Here is a 26,855-nt window from a genome sequence, read left to right as displayed (position 1 = left end):
TGTTCAGACTTTGTTGCATCATGGATTTAGAAATCCCCAGTTAACACATAGGTAAGCCCTTGTGCCTTCAGGCAGGGCTTGCAGGACTGTAGCAGATATTTTGTTGAGAAACTGTAGATGTGATTTAAGCTTAGAAGTGGGATGCCTCAACCTACTTGTCTTCTTCTAAATAACAATGCAACCGTTAATCCTGTGCAGCTATCTTTCGACTTGAAAGAAAGGAGTTTAAAAAGATTACATCTGAGTTTGTATTCTTTCTCATCTTCTGTACCTTTCCACTTGCTCAGAGAGCATGAAAAAATATAAAATTAAATTTCTATTGTTACAGCAGTGATTGTATTTTCCCTTGACAAGAGATTGTATGGACTTTAAAGCAGTGAGAAACACTGCTACTGTGTTAGAATCATATACTCAGAATAATACAGATAATAGTGTAAGAAGTAAGTCTTAAAACAGATGAAACTAAAAGAAAACTTGAACGAGTTGGGATGTAACAAAGGCTAGCTCTGTAGTAATGAACACACTAGGACACTAATAGAAGTAATCAGTGCATTTTTGTAGCATTTCCAGTAATGCTGAGTGGTCCTGGGATATTACAGAGATTAACTTTCCTATAAGTAAAGGAAATGCACTTGAAAATTTCAAGAAAAAAACATTTAATTGTGGGGATGGTCAAGCACTGGAACAGATTGCTTAGATGGGTTATGGAGTCTCTGTGTAGGGCAATACTCAAAACCCAACTGGACATGGGCCTGGCTGACCATGGGCCAGACTGTTCCAGCTGACCCTCGAGTTGAGGACTTGAACTAGGTGATGTTTAGAGGTATCTTCCAATCTAAGAGATTCTGTGATTCTGCAAGTGGTATCACTGAAGTGAATAATACTTCTCAGTTGCTACTAAACACATAAAATCCAAAAAGGATAAAGGAAGGGAGAGAGCTACTTACCCATGCCTGTCTTTTTTTTTCTGGAGCAGTTTTTTATAGAAACGCTTTCCTGATATTCTTTGTAAAGAGATGCTCTCTTCAGCACCTGATAATGTGGTAGTAAACTGTTTGAGAATTTGAATAATTATTTTGTACTACCTGCTGAAAATATTTTGCTTTAGTGCAAAGATGCAGTGATATAATCAGATGCTAAATCTGCAAGAAATTTCATGAGATATTACTGAGACAATATAAGGTCTGAGAGACCTTGTGAGCTCCTTTCTAAATATTTTCAATACTTGAAAATCCTGTCATTTGATTCAACATTGTTCATGAGCCAGGACAGCATGATGCACTCCCTTGAACAAGACCCTGAATGAGCTCTTTCTGTAGCACAAAGCATAGTGGTTTCTAACAAGTACAGGAATTTTGGCCCAGATCACACCAGTTAAAGCACTCACTGGTTATTTCTAGAACTCAATGTGTAGATTCCAAATTTTATAAAAGCTGTAGATCATCCTGAAAATTTTTTTGCTATTTCCATATTTAATATTGACCTATGGAGATGGACAACAGTTCAGTGTTATGAGATTCTGTGCATGGCTTAAAAGCAGCGTAAAAGAGCAATTTGTTCCATGATATTTGTGGTACTGCATCTGAACCTGGAAAACATTTCTCTTTATTTCTTATACTGTGGGTGTAAACTGATGGGCTGCAGACTTCAGAAATGCCTTTGTGTAGGTTTGTATGAAGGTTTCTATGGCTTTTTTTGTTTGCTTGTTTGAGGGTTTTCTGTTGTTTGGGTTTTCTTTTTTTTTTTTTTTTTGTGGTTGTTTGGTGTGTTGTCCCACTTACTCCCCCTCCCATGTCACCTGGCATGCCTGTTCATGCAGACCTCTTGCCAGTAACGCAGCTTTAATTTATTCAGTTTCCCTGAGAAACAGGTTTCCTTAAGTCAACTGTAGGTAAGGAAAGATTATATTTTCCCTTGATAAGAGATTGTATGGACTTTAAAGCAGTGAAAACCACTGCTGGGTTGTTTCAATAGCTGGGTTGTCTAATTTTATTTTACTTGTGGTAGAAAAAAGTAGTTCAGTTACTGTATATTTGTTTCAGAGTACTTCTGAGAACATAGCATGTAAGTACAAAAATTAACAAAATATGCATAGTAATAAATAATAATATTAACATACTGCTCAGATCCTGCATGGGGAGATTGTGCTACGGGTGTACTAAATACAGCAGGAAAATTCTCATATATTCCTCTTATGACCAAAATATTTAACAAACTGGGCACTGATTTCTAGGAACCAGATTAGAAGAGTGTCAGCAAGGTACTACTGTGGATACTATTGAGTTGTACAAAGAAAGGAACGCCTATAAAGAAGAGAATTCAGGCAGATCAGGGAATACTGAAAAGGTAAAAGAGGACATTATTTATTGTTGTCTTTATCGAAGAGTTAAAAACCTGTTATGTTGAGGAATATATAGATGAAGGCAAAAGGTCTGCCCCGAGAAGGTCGAAATGAAGCTGTATTGCGAAGCGGCAGTGCAAGCACTACCCGGGAGTAGGGGCTCTGCCCAGGGCCAGCTCAAAGCCATGGACGAGAGAGAGACAAGGCTTTGGTGCATCCCCGTATTCAAGCCCACATTTACCGACCGAAAGGCTTGTTTGTTTCGGAGTGGCAGTCGTAGGCAATACAGAAGAAAATTCAGATTCGTTACTGTTCGGGTTTAACTGAAAGGAGCGCAAGTTACAGGAAAAGTGGATGAAAGGTGCCCACACGCAGAGCGATCCGCCCCGTTCCGTCGCTGGGAAAGGGGGGCGTAGCAGGGGCACGCCGGGGAGGGAATCTCTAGCGCCCGCCCCTCCGCCTCCGGACTCGCTCTGCTGCCGCCAGCCCGGGCGGCGCGACGGGCCCGGGCACGGGGCAGCGCATCCCTGGCCGGCGTGCCTGCTGTCCTGTGGTAACCCCGGGACCGCGCTCCGCCGGGGTGAACGACCGCCGCCGCCGGAGAGCGACGGGAGCTGCTCGCTCTGGCGGCGGCCCCAGCCACCCCTCAGCCGTCACCACATCGCCTTATCGCTTAGCAACACCTCGCGGGCCCCGCGATTGGCAGGGCCGCGCCCCCGCCCACGTGCCCCCGCCTCCGTGTTGGGTGCCGTCCCGGGATTGCGCGTCCGGCCCCGCGTCCCTTCCCTTTGTGCGCCGCTGCTGCGCGCGGGCCCTGTGCGATCCGACCGCGCTCGGACCGGCGCCCGCCGAGCCTTCGCGTCAGCCGCCGAGCCACGGTGCCGGCACGGCGCGGCCGTACGCCCCACAGTGCACCTACGCGCGGGGAGGTGGGAGACGGACAAGCAAAGGTCCGCGCCCACGGAAGGGGGGGTCGGCGCTGCCTCGTCCCCGGCCAGGCCAGCCCATACCAGGCACGCCCACAGCGCCTGCCCTTCCACGGCCTCCAGTACGGGGCGGGGCGAGGCAAGAGAGCTTGGCTCAGTGCCGCGGGCAAGGGGGCCCGCCTGTGTCCGCCCCGGCCCGGCCAGGGTCCCCTCCTCCCGTGGAGCGGCTCCGGCGGGCAGGGGTTGGCATCACCCCGGGTCTGACCGGGGCGGCCCTGCCCCGGCTCTCATTGGACTGCGGCGAGGCGTAAACTGTCAGCCCATGTGGCGTGGCCGCTGGAGGTGGCGACTGCTTAAATAGCGGTGGGAGCTAGAGGGAGATAGTGAGGAGAGCGAGGAGTATCGGCCGTGCGCAGCTCGGCACCCGCCGCCGCCGCAGCACCCGCCCCGCAGCATCCCGATCCCGCACTGAGCTGACGACCGAGTCTTACCGGCACGAAGCCATCCGCATCTGTGCAGGTATCGGCGGGATAGCGCCTGCGGCGGGGTCAGGAGAGCGGCAGCTTCTGCTCCAGGCTCCGAGGGCCGCTGCGACCCGCGGGTGCGCTGGGGAGGCTCCATCTTGCCCTCTACGCCGGGTGGGCGATGAGGGTCCACGGGCTCGGCTGGCGGCCGCGGGCTCGGTCCGCGCGACCGGAAGGTTCTGCTCCCCGGCCCTGGGGTCGCCGCGCCCTGTTGCCGCGGGCCGCTCTCCCGGTGCCCAGCGCGGTCGTTCTGGGGAGAGTCCCGCACCTCAGCGGCTGGGTACTGCGCCTCAGCCTCCCACTCCGCACGCCCGCCCGGCAAGGTGGGCGCATTGTGGTGCTGGCGCTCGGCCATCTTGGCGGCGGGCGGGGACCGTGCCGCCGCCACAGCCGCGACCCCTCGAGCCGGGCCGAGCGGGATCGGGGGCGCGGCCGGGCCCCGCTGCCCGCAGTCCTCGCGCGCGCCCGGCAGCAGCGGCTGCGCCGAGGGGCCGCGCCCGCCGCGGGGCTGGGCGGCCTCGGCGGCATGGCGCTGCCGCAGCTCGGGCGCCGAGCACCGCACTGCCTCGGGTGGGCGCCGGGGCCGGACGGGCCGCCTTGCCCGGGCAGCGGGGCGACGGCGCTGTGCCCTCCACGCCGTCCCGGATGAGCGCGAAGGCACGGTCGTGGCAGGCTGAAGCAGCTTGTAAGAGAGGAGATCAGCGCTCGATATTGGGAAGGGAGACTCGCCAGTAGGTTCTGGGAATCCATCTGAAAAAACGTGCCGTGTATACTGCTAAACTACTTTTTTCCCATTTCGGCATAAACTGACGGCCCACACAAAATAGCCCGGTGATCTCGCACCAGTATGGATTTGATGATGTGATTCTATTAGGAACGTAATCGTCTTCTCTCTTTGGCTGTTTTTCCACCTGTCTGCTTCTTGCACATTTCTTCCCTGGCATACAGCCCTATAAGATACTGAATGCATATTTTCCTAGCTAAAAGCTTTATTTGGATGCTTAAATTTAAATAGGCAGTATTAAGGCTGTGTAAATTAACTTGCGTACTCTGAAAGACCATCTTTGGGGGGTTTGGAGCATGTCTTGTCTTAAAAAATGGGAGAAGAAACCTGAAGCCCCATTAGCAAAGGATTCAGCTTTTCCTGAAACAAAGTGAAAAGAATAGTACGTTGTGAAAGGCTTCATTTAGTGGGTGAATTCAGAGAATGAGGGCAGTTATGAACAGATATTTTACAAACATGATATAGTCATACTTGGGACTTAGATTTTTATACAGGTAACTTCTGACCACTTGGGAATCAACCAAGCTGTGTTGATTCCTTGAGCAAAGTCTAATTTGCTTACTTTTTCTCCAGTAACAGCTTTGAAACAGATTCCCACTAAGCAATGCACTTTAAGTATAAATATACTCTACTGTTTTTCATTGGTGTTGTGGTCAACAATACTTACCTGAAATAGAGGCATTTGAAAGGTCTTTGTTATATGGAATCTGTGACATACAGATTGATGGTAGCCAAATGCATTCAAAACAATGAAAGCCAGACTGTGTCTGCCTTTATTCTGTGAAGGCTTTTTTGGAAACAAGCATTATAGCTCTTCATAAGTGAAGTTTCTGTGGAAGGACAGTTTTTTATTAAGAATTTTAGAAATGATAGCTAGAGATTAGGATACCTGGGTTGTGATGTAGTCATACCGAAAAACAAAGAAAACAGTCCTTTTGTCAATATCTGTGCTGAAGAAAGCTATGGATGAGTTATGAGTGTTTCATTTTACAATAATGAGAGGTGAAAAAAAGATGAAGATTTGGGCTATCTAGATTCTGAACAAAAACAGAGCTGACTTTAAGGATTCTGTCCCACCATGATGACAGCTATCAAAATAACTGAAATAAATATTTTGATCCTGTCTAGGAAAAGGAAATGTGCATCAGGCAAAACAAGATTTGGGTTTTATTTGTAATTTCTTTGCGAACAACTGTTTATCCCTCCCTCTCCCCTTCCTTTCTTCACTAAACCCTAGGTGAACAAGTTACAGTAAGATAAGTTTATGTTCAGTGGTTGGCAAGTCAGGTATGAGAGATCAAAGGCATCAGATTTTTTGTTCACCTTGTTTGTTTGTAGGTTTTGGTTTTGGATTTTTTGGCTTTTCTTTCCCTCTATAAGCTTATATGCTTAATGATCAGAGGGCTATTTCTGTTGGGAAACAGTAGATAAAAGTATTATTAACAATGATACTGTGCAGTTGCCAGGGATGGTGGAAAATTATGGTTAATATTTTTTTATTATTTTTTGACACCAAATTAATGAGGGACTGGGAAAAAAATGTTTTTAATGCAATAGAAAACAGTATTTCAACTTAAGCATAGCATTGATACCAGGAGGGATTGTTAGTTATTACTAATCACAAACAGAGTGAGACAGCAACACAACCAAACTGCTAAAAAATATTGTGCAAATCCAGCGAGATGCTAGTTTAGGCTTAACTGAGGTGTCTACTGCACTGATACTTGGGCAGAGGGAAGGAAGGTTAGGTGCGGTGTGTTTGCTTCCTTCCACTCAATTAAAAACACAAGTTGTCTGAGGAAAATTCACACAACTCAATTTAAGCAAATGCATGGGATAAACTGAGGAAGAAGGATGTTAGAGGCCTGGTTGGATGGATTCAGAAAATACAGCCTTTAGAAACAGAAGACTTGTGTTTGGCCCTCTTTATCTTCATCTCCTGTTTTGACCTGTTGCTTTTGATCACTTCACTCATCAGAGGTACTAGGATCAGATTGTTTGTCTTTTTGCTGTAGTCTAATCCCCTTTAAAACATCTGTAGAAATAAATGTTCTTTCTTGATCTGTGCTATGCCCTGTACTTGAAAGTCTGTCAGTGTACTGTGTCATTGTGTGTAGTCAAAAAATAGTCTACGGAAAACAAGTCTCTAATAAAGTGAAATTATAATGCAATTCACCATTTGGGGATAAAGTCAATCAACTTTAAAATGGTTTACCTACTTACTGTCTGTCAAGGAGGACCGAAAACATTGTTGGTAGCTGTAACAACTACTGTAATCACTGTTTAATCAGGGATAGCTTAATATTCATGACTTTTCTCCTGACCACTCTTGTTTTCCAACAGCAGATCCTTTCTGTTGTCTGCTGCTTAATCCATAATTTGTATCTTAGATGTATGCATTTGGAGCTCTTTGTGGCAAGTCTAAATCTTTCTGGTTCTTTCTGCATTAAAATATTCTAGTTTGTGACTCTTCTTACCCAAGTTAAAGTTATCTTCTTGGCTCTTGTTCTTCTGATTTTGATTACAGCAGCATCTTTCTCTCCACCTTTGACATAGTCTTGCTCAACTACATTCATAACAAGTTGGCAAAAATTGTTTTGTGATGAATTTCATTACTTCACTGTCTGAAAGGAAGATTTCATCAATTGGTTATACCTGGATAGATTTTTTTTTTTTTTCTGATACTTGAAGGAAAGAGATGAGGGATGGGAAGGAACAATCAAATAAGTCATATTTCAGTCCCCTGAGATAGAAACTGTATTTCTGTCCCAGATAATCACCTGAAGAGCTGAGATATAAAATGGAGTCATACTTAAATTATCATTTTCATGTATTACATCTTAACCTTAAATAGTAAACTTAGTGCCCAAGATCTCTCTTTACCTGTCCCAGCACAGAAATGCTGAAAATGTAGTAGAGTTGTGGCCCTTGGTTGGTTTTTACAGGTACAGTGTGAGGCCAGTAATAAAACTGACTTGCTAGTTCTGTGTGAGTGGAAAAACCGAGAGGTTTCTCTTCAGCACTGAGTGGACTGGGCCTATTACTTCCAACTTGTTTTTGAGGACTAGTTTCTCAGTAAAGGCCTTGCTCAGTTTGGCCCTTAGCATTTCCTTTTTTAAATGAACGAGAGTGGACTAAACCTGTTGTTGGCATGTTTAGCACAAGGCCTAGAAATCCAAGATGTCCTTTTGGGAGCACTTCTGTTTCTGCTCCCAGAAGGAATGAACTGGTGAAGTAATCATCTCTTCTGCTTCAGTGCTAGGTGTTGCATAATTCCACAGTTACTCCACAGATCTGAATCAAGATTACTGCTGAAGGAAAGAAGGGTGAAAGAAATCAGGCAGCCTCTGTGGTGTTACATTCTGGCAGAGCTACACCTCAGCTGTGCAGAGGGTTCTGCTTTCCTTCTGCACAGCCCAACAACCTCATGGCAGCTATGGGAAAGTGTCACCTTGCCTGAGCAATGTAGTCTGTGGATGGAAGAGGGACTTGCTTCTTGCTCAAAAACGTCAGGAAGTCCCAAAAGAGGGTGCAAAACAATGCCCAGATGAAACATCTTGGGTTGGAAAAACAGCCACTAAGTAAGTAAGAAAAGTACCCATTGGTCCTGTATTTTGGAGAAGATGGTCAAGCACCAGCAGCCCTTAAGCAAAGGGCCTGCATGCTACTATGTAGCGTAATATCTGATGGAAGTCAAACTTCAGCTCTTTCGTAACAAACTTTTGCCTTCAAAGTTTTTAAGGCAGACTTGTAGTTGATTGAATGCCTAGTTTTCTATGTGTTTTTTACTTGTTTAAAATCCCACACATTAAAGAATATTTTGCCCCTGCTAACCAGAAAGATTATTTAAGGAAGTACTGTGAATTCTTATTATTTCTTTAGTTTCTGCACCCATACTTTATTTTCATATTAAAAAACTTCCACCATATATATGGGTATTTCCCCTACTCCTTTAACTTGTCTGCTTAGGATCTAAAATTATAATTTGAATTTAACTGAAACATCAAATTAACTTGCCTCCTCTCTACTAAGTTGTTAGTATATTTTTACTGTAATAGAAGATGAAGGAGTGTAGTATATGAGCTATTATTTGGTGGTGTGGTCTGATACAGGTGTCCTGCCATGCTACATTATGCAGCATGTTGTTCACTTGTGATATTTGAGATTGGGGTCTTGAATGTAAATTTCTTGGGACAACAGCTGAAGTTTTTCGTCCTGTCTGTATTCCAGATCTGTTCTGCCATATGTTAAAGTACCACCCTCTATCAGGTGTAGTCAGTTCCACATTGCCAGTTTTTTAAACATGTGGCAGTGCAGGGTCCAGTTAGGAAACACTGCAGATGTAACACTTAATTCTTTGGTTTTAGCATTTTAAATGATGCTAAATTGTACTGTAGTCTTTGTGCTTTGTGTGGGTTTTCTCCTCTGTGTGTATGTGTGCGTTTGGAGGGTTTGTTTGGTTTTTTTGTCAGTTGGTAGGTTTGCTTTGGGTTTTTGGTCAGGTTTTTGTTTGCTCAGAGTTACTGGGGAGGGTTAGGTTTGTGTTGTTTATTGGGGGGGGGGGCAGGGGGGTTGTACAATCTTGTAGTTTTGTTTGTTTGGGGTTTCTTTTTTTTTCATGTCCAACAAATCTTTTGATTATTGATTCTTAAGTTAGCATTTAACTTTGGAATGATTGTAGAACTTGTTTTGCTACCTGTTAGGTTTGTCTTGTAATTATGTATTTTACTATGTGTATTTCATAATTTCTCCACCCACCTCTGCTCCAGCATGTTAATCTTTATTCTCTGCTGACTTCACAGAGGCTCTGCATTTAGTACAGGTAGACTTACTCATTTTCTGGTTGTCATATAGAAATTGATAGTTCTCAGAGCCTGATGTTCCTTTAGGTTAATTTTTTTTCATCCTTATCAACCCCATGGGTCTTATGGTCCATTTTATTAGTTGGGATATCTTTTTTTTTTTTCTTTTTTTTTTTTTTTTTTTTTTTTTTAATAGTAGAGACTCTATGGGCTGTTCTTGTGTGGGTGTTCCTGTAAATACACTTGTTTGTCACAACATGTCAGGAAGACAAGACACATATACTTTGCTCTGTGTGAAATCTTACTAGCCTTACTGCTTTCTGGATCACAGCAACAGGGAGAAGTTAAGAGATGGAGGACATAGTGATTGCAGGCATAGCAGGAAGGCTGCCAGAATCTGAGAACTTGCAAGAGTTTTGGGAGAACCTGCTTAATGGAGTTGATATGGTCACAGAGGATGATCGGAGGTGGAAACCAGGTGAGTGCTTATTGTCCCTTCTTTTGGAGCCCTGAGTTCTGAGTGTTTTAGAGGAATTATCCTATGAAAAGGGAATTTATGAGATTGAAATCCTGCCATTAAATTAACTTCTGATAAATCATCAAGAAATTCGTAACAGAATACTTTTTTGAAGGTCTCATGCAATCCATTTCATGATGCTACGTCCTATGCAGTAGCAGCTTATAAATAATATATAGCTTACTTTGAAATAAAAGAGCATTCTGACAGAGCAGGTAGGCAACATTAATCCTGTACCTGCTCCTGGTAACTGTGACAGTGAGAGAGCTCTGACATTTTTTCTGGGTTCAAAAGTAGCGCAGGGATTCCAGTCCTGTGGTTTATGACTTTTTGCAGTGTTCCTTTTTTGTCTGATTGTCCTTTTGAAGTGTTTGGCACATATCTGCTTAATTCAAGCTAGTGATTTGCAGAAGCCAAAAGCAGCTTTTGTTTTTCTTCTAGCTAGTGACTGACTGGAATCACCATTTAGACTGTATGTGCTTGGTACAACTTGCCAAAGCAAAAATGGCTAAACTAGATAGATGTCTTTTGCTGCTATAGCCAGGAAAGTCCTAAAACTTAGAATTGTTTTTGCTAATGCAGCATTCTCATTCCCAGATGAGGTAGGTCAGTAGATACATATGCAGCCCTCTGGGTACTGCATAGGGGAGTGAGGTTTCATGTGCAATTGAAAACCAATTCTGGTCATTCTGTACTGTCTCTCAGCTTGTAGCTGTTTCGCTGCTGAGGTATTTTGGGACTCAGTGTCAAATTTTTCTTCACAGGAATTTACGGACTGCCCAAGAGAAATGGAAAGCTCAAGGACATAAGCAAATTTGATGCATCTTTTTTTGGGGTTCACCCCAAACAAGCTAATACAATGGATCCTCAACTTCGCATGCTGTTGGAAATTTCATATGAAGCCATTTTAGATGGAGGTAAGTGGATGAATGACTGGAGAGGGAAAATTAAGCTGTATTGTCTCTGTGTAACAGGTGCAGACATACACCTCTGTGATGAGAACTCTAACAAGGGAAAGCCATCACATTAGAGGGGAGCTCCAAGACATGGTGTGGGGGTTACCAAATCCCAGTATAAAGGTTAGAACAAAGCTGTTGCCTCTGTAATGCAAACAAGGAAACCAGTGCTGACTGCTAGCAAATCTGTACCTGCATTATATGGTACAAGCAGTAGGACAGAATCACTTAGTCAACAGTTGTTCTAGAGCTTTCCTGTGTTCTGCTCTACCCTAATATTCCGTAATAATACCTTTGTAAGAGGAAAAGAAGCATGACTTGGTTAGAATTCTCATCCATGTTGTAAAAGAATGACAGGTTGCATTGATGTATTCTTGTCTCCTGGCTGGATTCTTGGAAAACATGTAGCATTTGATCTGTTTCTATAGAAGGTTTCCTAGGAAGTGTGCTTTCAGAAATAGTCTCTCTCTTCTATCACTTCCAGTGTTTTGAGATTTTGAGTTATTTATCCACTGAGCCAAGAAGTTCGTTCTTCATGTCAGTCAGTTTAATGTCAGGATATGGGGAAAAAGTTGGAAGCACCTCACAAGTACTGACTAGTTACAAATTGAAAGAGGGCAAATTTAGGTTAGATATGAGGAAAAGATTCTTTACTGTCAGGGTGGTGAGGTATTGGAACAGGTTGTCAGGGAGGCTGTGGATGCCCCAGCCCTGGCAGTGTTCAAGGCCAGCTTGGGTATGATCTTGAGCAGTCTGATCTTTTGTAAGATGTCCCTGCCTGTGGCAGTGGGGGGTTGGGACTAGATGATCTTTTAAGGTCCTTTCCAACACTTCACATTTTGTGATTCTGTGACTTAATGAAATGAACTTTTGCTTCTCTTCTTCTGAGCCTCTGGAGATTGTGCTTCAGGCATCCTGGAGACAAACAGAATAGTCAGAAAAGAAACAGCAGAGATTTCTGACAATTGACCTATGTGGTTTTTTTTTGGTTTTTTTTTTTAGAGCAAAGTTGTTTCTTGTTCTGGTTGTTTGCTATTTTTGTACTTAAGAATTCTCATTTCTGTGTTGTATCCTGATCTCTGCTGGAGATGGATACTGATGTGCTCACATGACATTTCATGTACCATGATTTTTCTCCCATTCAGTCTGTTCCTTTTCCTTTTCTTTTCTGCACTGGAAGTCAGCTGTTAGCTTCTCCTGTCAGCATTTGTACTTTTTGTAGTCCATGCACTTTTTTACACAAGACTCTAGCAATGCCCATCTAGGCCACAAACCTTTGTCAGGGCACAGTGTGTTCTGCCAAAAGCCAATACCAAACTTCTGATGGCCTCTGAAGTAAGACATGTGAGGTCTGCAGCTGAAATAGTTAAAAGGTTAGTAAAGGTAAGGGAACAGTGCTGCAGGCATGCCAGAAAGGGACAATAGGTAGTCTTTGGTGAATTGGTGCCAGTGTACCTGGTATCTCCCCAGTTTGCATTCTTCTTACTGTAATCTACCTTCCGATCCCCATAGGTATTAATCCAGGCACCCTTCGTGGCACAGACACAGGTGTATGGGTTGGTGCCAGTGGGTCAGAAGCTGCTGAAGCCCTTAGCCAAGATCCAGAAGAGCTTTTGGGATACAGTATGACTGGCTGTCAGCGTGCTATGCTTGCCAACAGGATTTCCTACTTCTATGACTTAAAAGGTAAGCACCCCCCAAACCTGTTGATGCTGATCAACAATTGCAATTTCAACATGATTGTACCACAGTTGCTGGATGGATATTATGGCACAGATGCCTTTTGGAAGGAGAAAATAGCATGTAACTATTCTAAGGAGGCATATGAGAAACTAAAAAATATACAGTGACTATATGGTAGGACTCCCTGTAAGGCTTTATAACTCAGCTGCTGCTGCTGGGCATAGCTGGTGTTCATTTTGAATGATGGTGATGTCAGGAAGCCTTTATAAAAAGGCCTCAGTCCTTTCTGGCCTTTAGACTGCTGTTTGGTATCAAGATATGTGGAAGTCAACTAGACCAGAGATAAACTGCTACTGACTGTAGCAGTTGGCGCTTTTTTTTTTTTAGTAAAGTGGAAGAAGTAGGAGAGCCATGGAAATTGTGATTGAAGGCATGAGTATGATTTAATCCATGTACTGAAGAGAATGGAGAACTGATGTGGATTGCAGCAGATAAGAGATAATGGCAAGGGCAGCATCAGGAAGGTCAAGGGATTTTTATTGATGAGAATGGGTAATCAGATGAGATTTGCCTGTAAAGCTGTGTTCTCTTTTTGATGGAGAGGCAGAATTTTAAAAAATGCCCTTAAAACAAATCTTATTTTTCTCATGCCTTACCTTGTAAGTAGGTAGAGATGGTAGTTCTAGCCTCCCATTGCATCAGGTTTATCTGCTATGTTCTGAAGCTGCTCTTATTTAACACTGTTTTTAAGATGTTTCTTGTAATCCTGTCCTGTAGTCTTTGGAGAAGAATCTAGGAAATTAAGGTTGTTTTTCCTTATGTTTCTTAAGGACCAAGCCTAACTGTTGACACAGCCTGCTCCTCTAGTCTCGTTGCTCTGGAAAATGCTTATAAGGCAATTCGTCATGGGCGGTGCAGCACAGCCCTAGTAGGTGGGGTCAACCTCTTGCTGAAACCCAACACATCTGTGCAGTTCATGAAACTGGGTCTGCTTAGTCGTGATGGTGCCTGCAAGACTTTTGATGCTTCAGGTAAGGCATTAGTACAAAAGATTCTATTGTATGAGAGTATTCTTTCAATACAGCAAAGAGCTGACCTTGTAATTGTTCCAAGGTCCACTGTTTGGGACATACCCTGTACCTGACCTATGTTGCATCCTCCACTGAACCTGGAAAACTAACTGTGGGGACCAAACTGATACCATATAGTTTGTCCCTCTGCCTCTGGGGAGAAAAATTAGCTGTCTCTTGATGGAAAATTTCTGTTGTAATTTGTGATGAGCACTGTGTCTTTCTAGGTTATTAAATTTTTCTTTAAAAGAAATAGGTATGTCAAATTCTAAGAACAGTCTATTGTAAGCGGTAATCTTACTGCATGGTGTTTGGCAACATTTTACAAAGCAGAGCAGAAGTCATGACTCGTTCTCTCTTTGCTCTCAGGAGATGGATATTGTCGCTCTGAAGCTGCTGTTGTTGTTCTTTTGACCAAGAGGTCTATGGCTAAGAGGATCTATGCCACAATAGTAAATGCTGGAGTTAACACTGATGGCTTTAAGGAGCAAGGTAGGTCTTGAGCTGCTGAAAATTGAGATGCCCTACAGAGTTGTTCAGTCTAGAGTCTTTGCCATAAATGGTCTGCTGTAGGGTTCTTTAGATGTGTGAATAGTTTTTTGTGTTGGTGATTTTCTTTTTATTTTCTGGTTTTGATAATGCAAAGTTCAGGACCCTGTTTTGTAAAGAACTTAAAGGAGAGAAGTGGTGGTTTGTACTGAAGTAATAGCAATATTGTCTTGCTAGTTTAGCATTCCTCAGGACACCTCTGCAGTAACTTATGTACTCATGGTAGAAATATAAGTACAGTGTTACAACTCTAAGGCTCTTACCCTACTGTTGTCCAGCTTCTCCTTCTCTCCAGTTGTGGTGACACACAGCTTCACGTTTAACTTAACCTAGACATCTAGTATTCTGTTAACCAGTATCTTTCCACCCTAGCCTAACTCATCACTTTATGTTAGTATCTGGTTCCTCTGCTCTTTCTTACAAAGAGCCTGAGAGTTTGGTGCTAAGGACATGGTGAAAAGCTCTTTAGTTAATTTGGTTTTTTGGGGAGGAACCTGGGGAGGGACCAAAGGAAATGAAAGGATGCTAAAATCAGAACAGGAAGCACCTGATAGGAGAGTGGAATTGATGGTAATTTTGATCCTAGGTGTGACATTCCCATCGGGAAAGATGCAGGAACAGTTGGTCAGATCTTTGTACAGGGAAAGCGGCATCAAACCTGAAGAAGTGGAGTTTATTGAAGCTCATGGGACAGGCACCAAGGTCAGCATGGTCCCCGAAGGACTGAGTGTTTTCTTCCCTTGCATTACTTGCCACATTTTCCCATTAAATTATTATTTGTTTTCCCAAAGTAAAATCCTTTTGCCTTCTACCAATTAGTAGATTATGTTCTGCTTCACTACTTTTGGACTTTGCCCAAACACCATAATCTTTCAGATTTGTCTTTCTGGATGTGTTTTGGAAGTGTTGGCTAATAGCCATTCTGATTCTCTTCATACTAGGTTGGAGATCCACAGGAAGTAAATGGCATTACAGGTATCTTCTGTGATTGTGAGCGGGAACCACTGTTGATCGGATCAACCAAGTCAAATATGGGTCATCCAGAGCCTGCCTCGGGGCTTGCTGCATTAGCCAAGGTAACAGGGGGCTTGAGATGGAAAATTTGGGATGGTGGGTAACACCAGTATGTGGGGTTTTATTTGTTTGGTTTAGGGAAAATCTGCATTGTTTCAGGGTAAAATGTTCATTGATAATGGTAAGAACTCAGGTGTTTCTCATTAAATACTTGCTTCACATGTGAATAATTCAAAAAGCTCAGGTGGCTGTCCTGCAAACCACCAAATAAATACTCAGGTGGCTCTCCGCTGCGTGCACACACTTCAGTTCCCACTTCCTACTGATTTCTTTAGGAGTGTAGATCTGCTCAGAATGAAGGCTTTGGGATCCTTTTATTAATTTTTATTGATTACTTTGTCAATCCTTACATTGGACCTTCCAACAGAACTCTGCTGCAAATCATTTGGGTTTGAGGCACATACACGTAGAGGGATTTAGATGTTTGGAGTAGCTGACAGTGATCAAAAATCAGAGGCAGTGTGGGCTTTCAGTGCCAAAAGAGCAGCTGATCCTTTTGGCTTTCTGTCAGGGATGTATCATCTGTTCCTCTTCTCTCTTAGGATGGCAAGAAGCCAGGTGAGTTCTCTGGGATGAGGCTACCAGCATGAATAACTGTCTGTCTTAGCAACCAGCTTGCTAACTACTGCTGTAGGCAGACAGTCATCTATTGGCTCTGGCTGCTAAACTGCTTAGCAGAGAGCTAGCTAATGTTCACACTTGCTTGTAAGCCTATTACCACAGAACCCTGCAAACCAAAGTCACGTACACTGTCACTGCTAGTTTTAGACTCTTCAAAGTGGTCACCTGTGGGCCAAATGCAACTTACTGTGAATAGCCTCACCTGCATGGCGATAGCAGTGTCTGTCTCTTTGTAAAGAAAAGTTTAGGGGTTTTTAGTGCCTTTATCTCTGACTGACACGTTCTTCATGGGAGTGATAGCTTAGTCATAAAATAAGCTTCTTAATCCATATTGTGTTGTATGTAACAAACTATTGTGGTTCTGTGATCTGTCAGGACAGGATCATAACTTTGAGGTACTGTTGCCCCCACCTCTACACCAAACCCAGTGTTTCTTAGACAGTAACTGTCTCAGGATGTCTGCAATTTGTTTAAATGTTTTCTTCAGAATTCCATAAAATGCTGCTATGTGAGGTATCAGGAAATTAGATCTTGAAAGTATCAGATTTCAGAATTGAAGAGAATCTATTAATTATATGGATAGGTAGGAATAGAAACTAAGGCTTGCCAAGGCTTCTTCAGTCAAATTCTGGTAAGGAAGGGAAAACTCACCTCCATCTTTGAATTACTCAGCCTGTCTAATCACTTGCTTTGCAGCAAAGACAAAGCTTTTTGGTGGCACTGGTGATATGCTCACTGTAATGTGCTCTCAAACCTAGGTAGAAACCATGGCAAACTTAAAGTACAATATGTATCAGGGTAAAGCAACAGCACATTCAAAGTGCGTAGTATTGTAGATGTAGGACAGTGTGCATGAAAATACTTAGACCACAGCTTTAAACATGTTGACTGTGAGTTGAAGTCATATACTGGTTGTTCTCCCAGGTAAGCTGCCATGTCTCATAGTCCACTTGGAAGAACAGCTACCAAGACATTATGTCTCTCTGACCATTCTGGGGTGATGAAGGAACTGTCAAACATACAGAGCACACTGTGTTTGCAGCTGACCTTGTAGTCTGCAATTTGCTGGGCTTGTTCCACAGATAAATGTGAGCTTGATGTCATGAGCTGTACGTAGAGAGAAGCTACCGAGAGAAGGGGGGTCTTGGTTTGTTTTTTTTTTTTTTTTTGGCACAGATATTTTGTTCCTCACACTGTTTCAGTATTTTCCTTTGGCTCTGCCAGTTCTGCCCAGTCTGCTGTTTCTGCTTTTTTTGAATCAGGAAGACAGCAAACGGGTGTAAAGCAGCAAGCAGACTTCTTTACTAGTGCTTTGGCTTGATTCTTTTGCAGCAAAACAAGAAATAGAAGCATTTTGTTGTAATAAGGAAGCAGATTTGTGACTCTGTCTGATTGGGGAGGGATGAAGTTGAATGTGATAAAGGGATGGGATCTGAAAGGGGAAAAAGATGGTGTGATAGTTTCAGTATGTAGGCTGCTTTTCCAGCAAGACTGCATGGCTTTCCACTTAGAAAGAGGCTGGAAGCTAAACTTCATGCTACTACTCTCAACTTCCCTGCTGACTTTCTGCATGGTCTTAAAGTTTGCCTAGGTGATGCAGTTGCTACCTCAGTAACATCAATAATGCTATTCTCTGAAATGTCCCTTTATCCAAACATAGAGAACTGCTTCAGAATATGCTATATGATCCTTTGTAATAAAATAGTAACAACAAAATAATGTTTGTCATGAAACAATGTGGAGCACAGAACACTGTTTTTTCTTTCAGGTCCTTCTCTGTCTGGAACATGGGCTGTGGACTCCAAATCTTCATTTCAATACCCCAAATCCAGATATTCCTGCCTTACAAGATGGCTCTTTGGAAGTAGTTTGTAAACCAACACCAGTGAAAGGTGGCCTTATCGGTATCAACTCTTTTGGCTTCGGAGGTGCTAATGCTCATGTCATTCTGAGGCCAAATAAGAACAAATGCCAGCCTCTGGAGACTTGTAACGTGCCAAGGCTGGTTCAGATTTCTGGCAGAACCCAGGAAGCTGTGGAAAAACTAATTCAAGGGAGCAGAAAACATGGAGGATGCAGCCCATTTGTAAGCCTGCTCAGTGATATCTCTGGACTTCCTGTGTCCTCCATGCCCTACAGGGGCTACACACTGGTTGGCACCGAAAGTGACATAAAAGAGGTTCAGCAAGTTCAAGCAACTGGTAGACCCCTCTGGTACATATGCTCAGGTAGGTGTGCAGCACTGAGTCCAGGCTATTCCATTCCTCCTTAGATCTGGGGCTTGAGCAATTGTATTCTGTACTCTGTTATTTTACAGTATAGCACCAAGAAATATTTTGCAACTCTGTGACATGTCTAGGAGTCTTGTGTTTTCTGTGTTTTATCAAAACCTTCCAACTTCACTGTCTTCTGATTATAGCAAGCAGTGCCTAATTTTGATAATGTAAGAAATGTACAATGTTTTGGTCTTAGAATTCTTTAACTGCCAGAAGAAGTGTGTTGTGTCTATACCTGTTTCAGAGTATTACTAAAAGTTCATTTTCTCCTTGCCTATCCTGCAGGCATGGGAACACAGTGGAAAGGCATGGGCCTGAGCCTTATGAAGTTGGATCTGTTTCGCCAGTCTATATTGCGTTCAGATGAGGCTTTGAAGAGCACAGGCCTGAAGGTCTCAGACCTGCTGCTGCAAGCAAATGAGAACACTTTTGATGACACTGTTCACGCATTTGTTGGACTAGCTGCTATTCAGGCAAGACTCAAAGGGCTACTGGAGTGGGGGTAGTGGACTCAATCCTCACAAGCACCTTCTGCTAATGTATCTGTTTGGCTGGTAACACTTTATACTGATTAATAGAGCCTTTTTTTGTGTAATCAGCAAGTAGCAGCTGTTGGAAATATCTATCTGAGTGGAGGGAGTGTGTTGTGCCCTTGAGAGTTTTGGGCTTTGCTGCTTACAAGTACATAACAAACTTTTTGGTACAGATATTCATGGCCTTACTGCTTTTTTCTTACAAGATGTTTGGACTAATATTGATCTGAACTGCTTTGCATATGTATCTATGTGTATATGTGGCACAGTTTCTTCCTGTAAGAGATTTAGGAATGCCTTTAAGTTTTAGCAAATGTTTGTGCCAAGGAGTGAGGGTCCATTTTATGTCTTCTAAAATTTGTTCTGCAGATGAACTTAGTCAAGCTGAATGAAGCCTCCTCGTGATTCTGAGTGTCAATGTGGTATTCACAATTTCTTAATAAACTAGAGGCCAAGCTTTTAAAGTGGTCTGGAGAGCTGGTCTTGCCTCTTTCTTTGTACAGACACATTCTTGGCGGCCTCATGTTGTTGGAAATATTTTCTTAGTGGAAAATTACATTGTGAAGAGGCCCAGACAATACTGGAGTTGCATGATGATTCTTGGGATTGGTTGGAAGGAGGATGGAGCTGTGGTTGTGGGGAAGAATAAACAGTGAGGCCAAGAATGTCTCTACCAAAAAATTTATTATGTACTTGCTACTGCTGTGTACCTTTGAGGCCTGACACCTGCTTACTCTGGCATGGAATTAGTAATCTTACTTTTGCTTGCAGATTGCTCAGATTGATATGCTGAAGGCTGCAGGTCTGGAACCCGATGGGATTTTGGGCCACTCAGTGGGAGAATTAGCTTGTGGCTACGCAGATAACTCCTTAAGTCATGAAGAAGCCATTCTTGCTGCTTATTGGCGGGGACGATGTGTTAAAGAGGCCAAATTGCCGCCAGGAGGAATGGCTGCTGTTGGTAGGTACACCCATACCAAAAGTGATACAGGAAAGTACACCTCAACTCTGTAGTATGCCATTGGGATAAAACTGGTCTCTGAAACTATCATGTCTGTAAAATCTTGGCCACTGTTGCCTCTTCTTTGTTTTCATCTGATGTAGAACAGGTTCTTAAATATTTAAGTGGATACAATGGTAGTGATCTTTGTCCTGGAATACATCAGGATTTTAGTAACCATCCAGAATTTTAAGTGGAAAGGGAGGGATTTATTGTCAGGTGACCAATGACAGGCCTGATAAATAATCACCTTGAAACAAGGTGAAAATCTAAAGCACTGAGTTTTTTGGCTCTTGATAGATATGTCATACACCCACAGATATGTGTGTGTGTGTGTGTGTGTATTTTTTTTAATTGTAATTTTTTTCAAAAGGAGACTTCTGATTGTCTGCAAGAGTAATGAGATGTGAAAAAAGTAAGCCACTATGATGTAGTGGGCAGCTGGCTAGTGGAATTTACTATGGCCTGATAGCACTTAGGAGCAAGCTTTCTCCTGGACAGGTTTTGCTTTTGTTTGTGTAAGTCATAGTTTTGCCTGCTGTCAGGTAAAATTTTGGACCCAGCAGTTTTGTTTTGTGACTTACGTGTTCAAAAGTAAAATTATTATTGGTAGCACTGTTGTTCTTATATTTCTTATTGGATGCAGTGGTCGATTTAAAACCTGAAACACTTAGGAGAAAAGCTGTGGCAGGTATAATGCAGTATATTGGATTAGATGACTTGCTGAAATGTCAGATTTCTTAATTTAAGTAATGCTACAAAAGACTACCTACCTAATTTAGCTTTTTTTTTTCCTTGAGATTAAATAAATTCCATAGAATTTGGAAAGCTGAATATAGCATGTTTTTGATAATCTGATGTTGAGTTTAATCTGTGTAATGTATGACCAGATGCTTCAACCTAGCATGCCACTAGAGTTATTGATTTCTGTGGATATATTGTGTCTCAGCAATCCAAGCTAGAAGAGGGGAGAGAACAGGTGGGCTTGACTCCTAGAAACTAATGGCAACATGAGACTAAGCAAACAATTCTGTAGCTTCTTTGGAAGTGTGGGGGTTACCCCCACCTCATTCATTAATGGGATGGTGCAGAGATTTGACTTCTGTTCTTGTGTTCAGCATAACTTGATAAATGTCATGTTAAAGCTCTAGGGTAAATATTCTTAGCTTTTGCAGAATTGCTTTGGAGCAGAGGGGGAGATATCCGTCAGTCTCTTGCAAGTGCTTCCCAATTCCGCAAAGTGCTGAATTGAGCACAGTGACTGTGTGGTTAAGATTTCCTCCTCTTACCAGGTTCATAGCTAGAAACACTTCTGTTTGTCCTGTGGTCTTCCTTCTGCAGGTCTGACATGGGAGGAGTGTAAACAACGCTGTCCTCCAAATGTGTTACCAGCCTGTCACAACTCTGAGGACACTGTTACTGTTTCGGGGCCTCTGGTGAGCATTTAACTGATACAGTGCATACTGGGATTGTGAGTGGGACCTGTGAAGTTCAGGTTTGAAGAAAGCATGAAGCTTACTTAGAGTTCACCTGCTTGCAAAGGGGAGCTGGATTGAAGTGGTGGAGTGGACCTAATACTTTGTAAAGGCTTACACTGTCAAATAGTCTGTGAGAGGAAGTGATAAGAGTGCCTCAGTAAGCTAGTAATAAAACCTCTCTGATATCCAGGGGCATAGACAATGATAAATTATAAGACAGAGAAGAGCAATAGCCTCATCCCTGCTATGGCTCTCCTTAAATGGCAACTGATGAAGGGTATGGAGGGACTACAGTGGCTTCTACAGAGACCAAGTATTTTGTGAGCTTTTCTCTTAGTTCACTTATATTTCTTCTCTTAGGACTCTGTGAATGAGTTTGTAGCCAAACTGAAGAAAGATGGTGTGTTCGCAAAGGAGGTGCGCAGTGCTGGCGTTGCATTCCACTCACATTACATGGCATCTATTGCACCAGCACTGCTCAGTGCGCTGAAAAAGGTAATACTGCCAAACTGTGGCTTGCATGGCTTATGCTCTGGCACCTTGGTTAACTGTAGGTTATGCTGACCTTAAGGAAACTCCTTTTTTTCAGAAGGAAGAGAAAATTTCTTGAAGAGCATGTAGACCTCTGTGAAATCTAATGTTTGCAATCACTTGGCCTCAAGCAGAAGGATGTCCTGAGTAGTCAGCCTGGGAGAAATGGAGGACCTGCTTGCTTTTGCCTATCGTATTGTTCTCTATGATTTGTAACTCTTTCTCCTGTCCTTCTTTCTTGACTCTCTGTAGGTCATTCCGCACCCTAAACCTCGCTCAGCACGATGGATCAGTACATCTATCCCTGAATCTCAGTGGCAAGGTGATCTGGCTAGGAATTCCTCTGCAGAGTACCATGTGAACAACCTAGTGAATCCAGTGCTGTTCCATGAAGGTCTGAAACATGTTCCAGAGAATGCTGTTGTAGTAGAGATTGCTCCACATGCTCTTTTACAGGTATTGTACTTGATGGTTTCAGTATGCCACGATACTGATAGTATAGTATAGTATATGCTATAAGGAGTTTGAGGGTCTGAGGACTAGGGGTGACTGCAGGCTTGGGTTTTTTAAATTTTTTTTTCCCTTACACCTTAGTTCTGAGAACATTTGTTTCCTTCAATACTTCTGTGCTTTTTCCAGTCTTAATGTTTGATTTTTTGTTTATTTCTTTGTGGTTTTTGAGGGGGTGTGTTAATACTAAAAATAAAAACAAAAAATCCCTAATACACTACCACTTCCCCATACAGACATCCACATTACTGCTGTTATTTGTTCCTATGCACTTCAAATAGCTGATAGGCAGCTTTCTGAACCGCATAATGAGTAAGGAAAGCATTTAGCTGTTTGGCTTTAAATGGAGAGTGTGTGCAAAAATTACCGTGGATGCAAAAACTTAACAGGCCTTCTCTATGAAAAAAACTGTTACCATCTGTACACTGAATTTGGGTTGAGGTTTTGTCCTAAAAGGTGGTGGATGGTGGTGGTGTTTTTCTCTCTTCTCCTAGACCAAGTGCTCTTCTTAAACTCCTTTCCCTAATGAGATCAGATCATTATTCCTTTCTCCCCATCCTATAAAAGTTGATTCTTGTGGAATTAGCTCCATAGTAAAGAATGCAAAACTTGAGATGCATTGGGAGATACTTGCTCCTCAGAATTAGTAGTGTGGTCTTGTCACTGTCCCTTAAGTCTCAAGGACTGGGCTGTTTTATTTGTTCAGAGGCATGCAAGAGGAGAAGTCTTAGGAAGAATAGTAGTTACTCATGAATCAAGATGAATAGTTATACAGTGCTTCTGCGTTTCAATCCAGTGTATTTTTACTGTGTCATGTTAGTCTTATGCTTTGAAAGTGACTTGAAGGGAGAATCAAGAGTAGTTTTTAAATTGGGTAGGTACTCTTTCAATAAAGAGACTATAATGCCTCATGTTGAAGTCACTGAACAATTTTGAGCTCTAATGCAAGTGACTAAGACTTCATTGTCTGGGTTTGAGAGTGTTCTGATTTTCTCTTCCATTCCTTTCTTTTCTCATGTAAAGACCACAGGACCAAATTGAGGAGAAGATAAAAATTGGGCCAGGTGTTCAAGGCTGAGTTTTTGGTCTAATAGCTTTTGCGTGAAAAATGCTCTAGGATACTTCAGACTAGAAGGTGCTGCTCCTGGGAAAGGGAGTGTGTGCAAGTGGGAGGCATGAGAAGGTGATTTTGGAGTTCTTCAAGTGCAGGTTTTGATTTCACTTCACAGTCTGCTTGGGAAAGGGACATTTCTGTTTTGTTAGAACTACATTAATATTCTGTAGGTTCTGCTTTACCAGATATGCAACAATTTGGGTTGCTGGAAGGGTACTCTTCACTGTTAAAGTGGTGTATGTCCCAGCAGCTAGCACGGAACTCTTGGCACAGATACATAAGTGGTTTGAGACCTATAGACAAAAATTCAGAGACAAAGTAGTAAGTAATGCCTTCCACCAGTGATTTATGGATTCTGCTTGACCAGGCTATCTTGAGGAGAACTTTGAAACCAACTTGCACCATTCTACCTTTGATGAAGAAGGAGCACAAAAATAACTTGGAGTTCTTCCTAACACAGATTGGAAAGATTCATGTAACTGGGTAAGGAGACTAGGGGAGGAGGGTGAGTGGGATAATGGAAGGGAATTCAGGTCTCTTCTCCAATATGCATGTCCTCACATGGATTCAAATACTCCTTCAAGAAGCCTTGAAAAAAACGGGAGGTACATTTGTGCTTTACAAACTTAGCATGCTCACTTGTGAAGTGTTCCTGTAGGTTAGACACTGGGTGAGGAAGGTGCCTTCTAAATACAAGTCCCATTTTAAAGGCCTAGGAACATGGCACTAGCATCTGGAAATAAACTTTGCATTTTATAGACTGTTAATTACAAATTTGGTTGCAGTAGGTGTTCATAGTACATCTCAGACATGGAGTCCAAGACCAATGACTGCCTGACCTCTTAAGTATTATAACCAATTTTTTTTTCCTTACTATTTCTTCCCATCCCTTCCCCTGCTGTCTTGATTCTTTTTGTCTTATAGGATAAATGTTCTTGGAAATAACTTGTTCCCATCTGTGGAATACCCTGTCCCTGTGGGAACACCCCTTATTTCTCCCTACATTAAATGGGACCACAGTCAGGACTGGGATGTTCCGAAAGCTGAAGACTTTCCAGGAGGTTCCAAAGGCTCTGCATCTGGTTCAGTCTACAATATTGGTGTGTTGCTGGTTTGGGGGTTATTATTTGATTGTCACTTTCCTGCTTTACCTATGTGTTTCCTTTTGTAAAACTAAGAAAAGAATACTCAAAACAGCATCCTGGAAGCCAGCTTCTGAAGCTTAAATGTTTGGTTTGGATTAAAAAAAAAAATCTGTATGTTTCTGAAATGCGATGAGAGAACATGGACAAACCAGGAACCTCTGCTTTAGACTAAGTAATTTTAAGAGCTGCATATTGTCAGGCAGGATAAACTAGAACTTCTTCTAGATATGGAGGGGAAAAAACCTCTCTATTTGAGTGCTTTTATTATTTTTATTCTGCTCTTTGTTCTTTGACAGATGTGAGTCCTGACTCTCCTGACCACTACTTGACTGGTCACTGCATTGATGGCAGAGTTTTGTACCCAGCAACTGGGTACCTAGTGCTGGCTTGGCGAACGCTTGCACGGTCTCTTGGTACGGCCATGGAGGAAATGGCTGTTATGTTTGAAGATGTCACAATTCATCAGGCAACTATCATTCCCAAAAAGGGTGAGTGAGGAGTGCTGGTATGATTGCATTACTGTGTAGTGAAGATGGAGGGAGTTGGGAGGGAAGGACTGCATGGGAAAAGTGAGGAGGGATGCGGGAGACTGTAAAGAAGAGTGCAGTATGACTGAGAAAAGGAATGGATTCATACAGTCAAGTAGTATACATTATGGTCATCTATTACAGGTTGTGATCAGTGAATCTAGAGATAGTGAAGGGAAAAGTTCTTCTTGAGGATAGTAGAAATAAATGACCTCATAGTCCTGTTTTACTCAATGTCTCTTGCAGGATCAGTGCAGCTGGAAGTAAGACTCCTGCCTACTTCCGGCTGCTTTGAGGTGTCAGGAAATGGGAATCTTGCTGTGAGTGGTAAGTGAAGGAAGTGTAAGTGTATATATACGGTCTTAGTGAAATCCATTATTTATAAACAATGATAATGATTGCTATTCTTGTTACTGTGCCCTTCAGGGAAGATTTCCCTCCTAGAAAACACTGCTCAGAAGAATTTCCGTAACCAGACAGATGGCTGTTGGACTCAAGTAGACAGGAGCTCAAAGCCCGGGCTCTTGAAAGAGGACATTTATCAAGAGCTGCATCTGCGTGGATATAATTATGGACCAACTTTCCAGGGTGTTCTGGAATGCAACAGTGAAGGTGAATTTCCTTTCAAATGAAGCACAATGAGTCTGGATATTGTAATTATGACTATTTGATCTCTTAATTCCATTTGTATTAATAGTTCACCTGACTGTGCCTTGTGAGGCAATTGTACTTTGTGTGACAAGAGAGAACAACTAAGTTCTAATAGAGCATTGGTAAAGCTGTTCTCTCCAATGTGGAACTGTGTGGTGGAGTTTACAGGGGAATCTGGGTACATACACCAAACTTGGCATTTAATAAACAGTGACATTCTAGCATCTGATGTATGATGAAATAGTGAGGCTTTTTCTTCCTCTTCTGCAGCAAGTGCAGGGAAAGTTCTGTGGAATGGGAACTGGGTGACCTTCCTTGACACTCTGCTACATATGCTAATCTTACCTGAGGCTGGCCGCAGTCTGCGTTTACCCACAAGGATTCGTTCAGTCTGTATTGATCCAGTGCTGCATCAAGAGCAGGTGTGCCAGTACCAGGACAATATAGAAGGTAATGTCTCTCATGCTTGAACTTTTGCTGGTTACTTTGACTACTGGGTGAATATATGAATTCTGAAGTAGTAGGATGGACTTCGGGGCGGGGGGGTGGCCCTCTTACTCTCCAAGCTATTCTGAAACTCTGTAGTCTCTCTTTGTAAGAGCTTGACATAGCACTGTTCATCAGATCACCTTAAACAAAATATTTTTTTTCTTTTCAAACTTACATTTCTTTCCTGACTTTCAGCTTTTGAAGTTGTTGTGGACCACTGCCTTGACAGCCTTAAAGCAGGAGGTGTTCAGATCAGTGGTCTTCATGCTACTGTGGCACCACGACGACAGCAGGAACAGATACCTCCCACCCTGGAAAAGTTCTGTTTTGTGTCCTACACTGAAAGTAGCTGTTTGTCTTCCAGTACCCATCTTCATGCCTATCTGGAGCGCTGCAAAGGTAGAGTGGGATTTCTTTCTTGTCATACGAGGAGAATCTTCCAGACTGAGAGAAGTGTCTGAGAGAAGTTGTTCATACTCCTTCAGAACATCCAAGATACTAAGTCTTGGTCTCTGTAGAAGACTTCAGCAAGAGTTCTCTGTACGACTGCTAGAAGATGAAAGCTAGTTCTGCCTAAGATCTCTAGAATGTGCAAAAGAGTAAAAAGCCATGAAGGACATCTATCCTTCTATAACAGTCGGATGTGATGTCAGATGGCACAACCCCTTCTGCAGGCAGAGAGGCACAAATCATCTTTAAGGAGAAAGCCAACCTAGTTGTTTTAGACACTGACAGGAGAGTTTACTTAAGTTAG

General features: G+C 42.7%; 1 protein-coding gene across 1 annotated transcript in view; it reads left to right on the top strand.

Annotated features, from left to right (window-relative positions):
• The first annotated feature begins 9,142 nt into the window (after positions 1-9,142).
• The window catches only part of FASN (fatty acid synthase), a 35,931-nt gene continuing 18,218 nt past the window's right edge, over positions 9,143-26,855 (top strand). Inside the window, exons 1-20 of the mRNA XM_062505970.1 lie at positions 9,143-9,855; positions 10,659-10,811; positions 12,363-12,536; positions 13,364-13,564; positions 13,973-14,095; positions 14,739-14,854; positions 15,094-15,228; positions 17,616-18,075; positions 18,409-18,596; positions 19,428-19,617; positions 20,998-21,092; positions 21,495-21,629; positions 21,918-22,121; positions 23,657-23,772; positions 24,214-24,389; positions 24,731-24,922; positions 25,208-25,288; positions 25,388-25,573; positions 25,883-26,062; positions 26,297-26,500. Coding sequence (XP_062361954.1) covers positions 9,729-9,855; positions 10,659-10,811; positions 12,363-12,536; positions 13,364-13,564; positions 13,973-14,095; positions 14,739-14,854; positions 15,094-15,228; positions 17,616-18,075; positions 18,409-18,596; positions 19,428-19,617; positions 20,998-21,092; positions 21,495-21,629; positions 21,918-22,121; positions 23,657-23,772; positions 24,214-24,389; positions 24,731-24,922; positions 25,208-25,288; positions 25,388-25,573; positions 25,883-26,062; positions 26,297-26,500 — 3,436 coding nt within the window. The 5' untranslated portion in view covers positions 9,143-9,728. The remainder of the gene's footprint in view (positions 9,856-10,658; positions 10,812-12,362; positions 12,537-13,363; positions 13,565-13,972; positions 14,096-14,738; positions 14,855-15,093; positions 15,229-17,615; positions 18,076-18,408; positions 18,597-19,427; positions 19,618-20,997; positions 21,093-21,494; positions 21,630-21,917; positions 22,122-23,656; positions 23,773-24,213; positions 24,390-24,730; positions 24,923-25,207; positions 25,289-25,387; positions 25,574-25,882; positions 26,063-26,296; positions 26,501-26,855) is intronic.

This window comes from Cinclus cinclus, chromosome 20 (genome assembly GCF_963662255.1).
Source record: "Cinclus cinclus chromosome 20, bCinCin1.1, whole genome shotgun sequence".
NCBI lineage: Eukaryota > Metazoa > Chordata > Aves > Passeriformes > Cinclidae > Cinclus > Cinclus cinclus.
The sequence above is the reverse complement of the archived record's forward strand: the minus strand, read 5'-3'. Positions and strand labels throughout refer to the sequence as shown.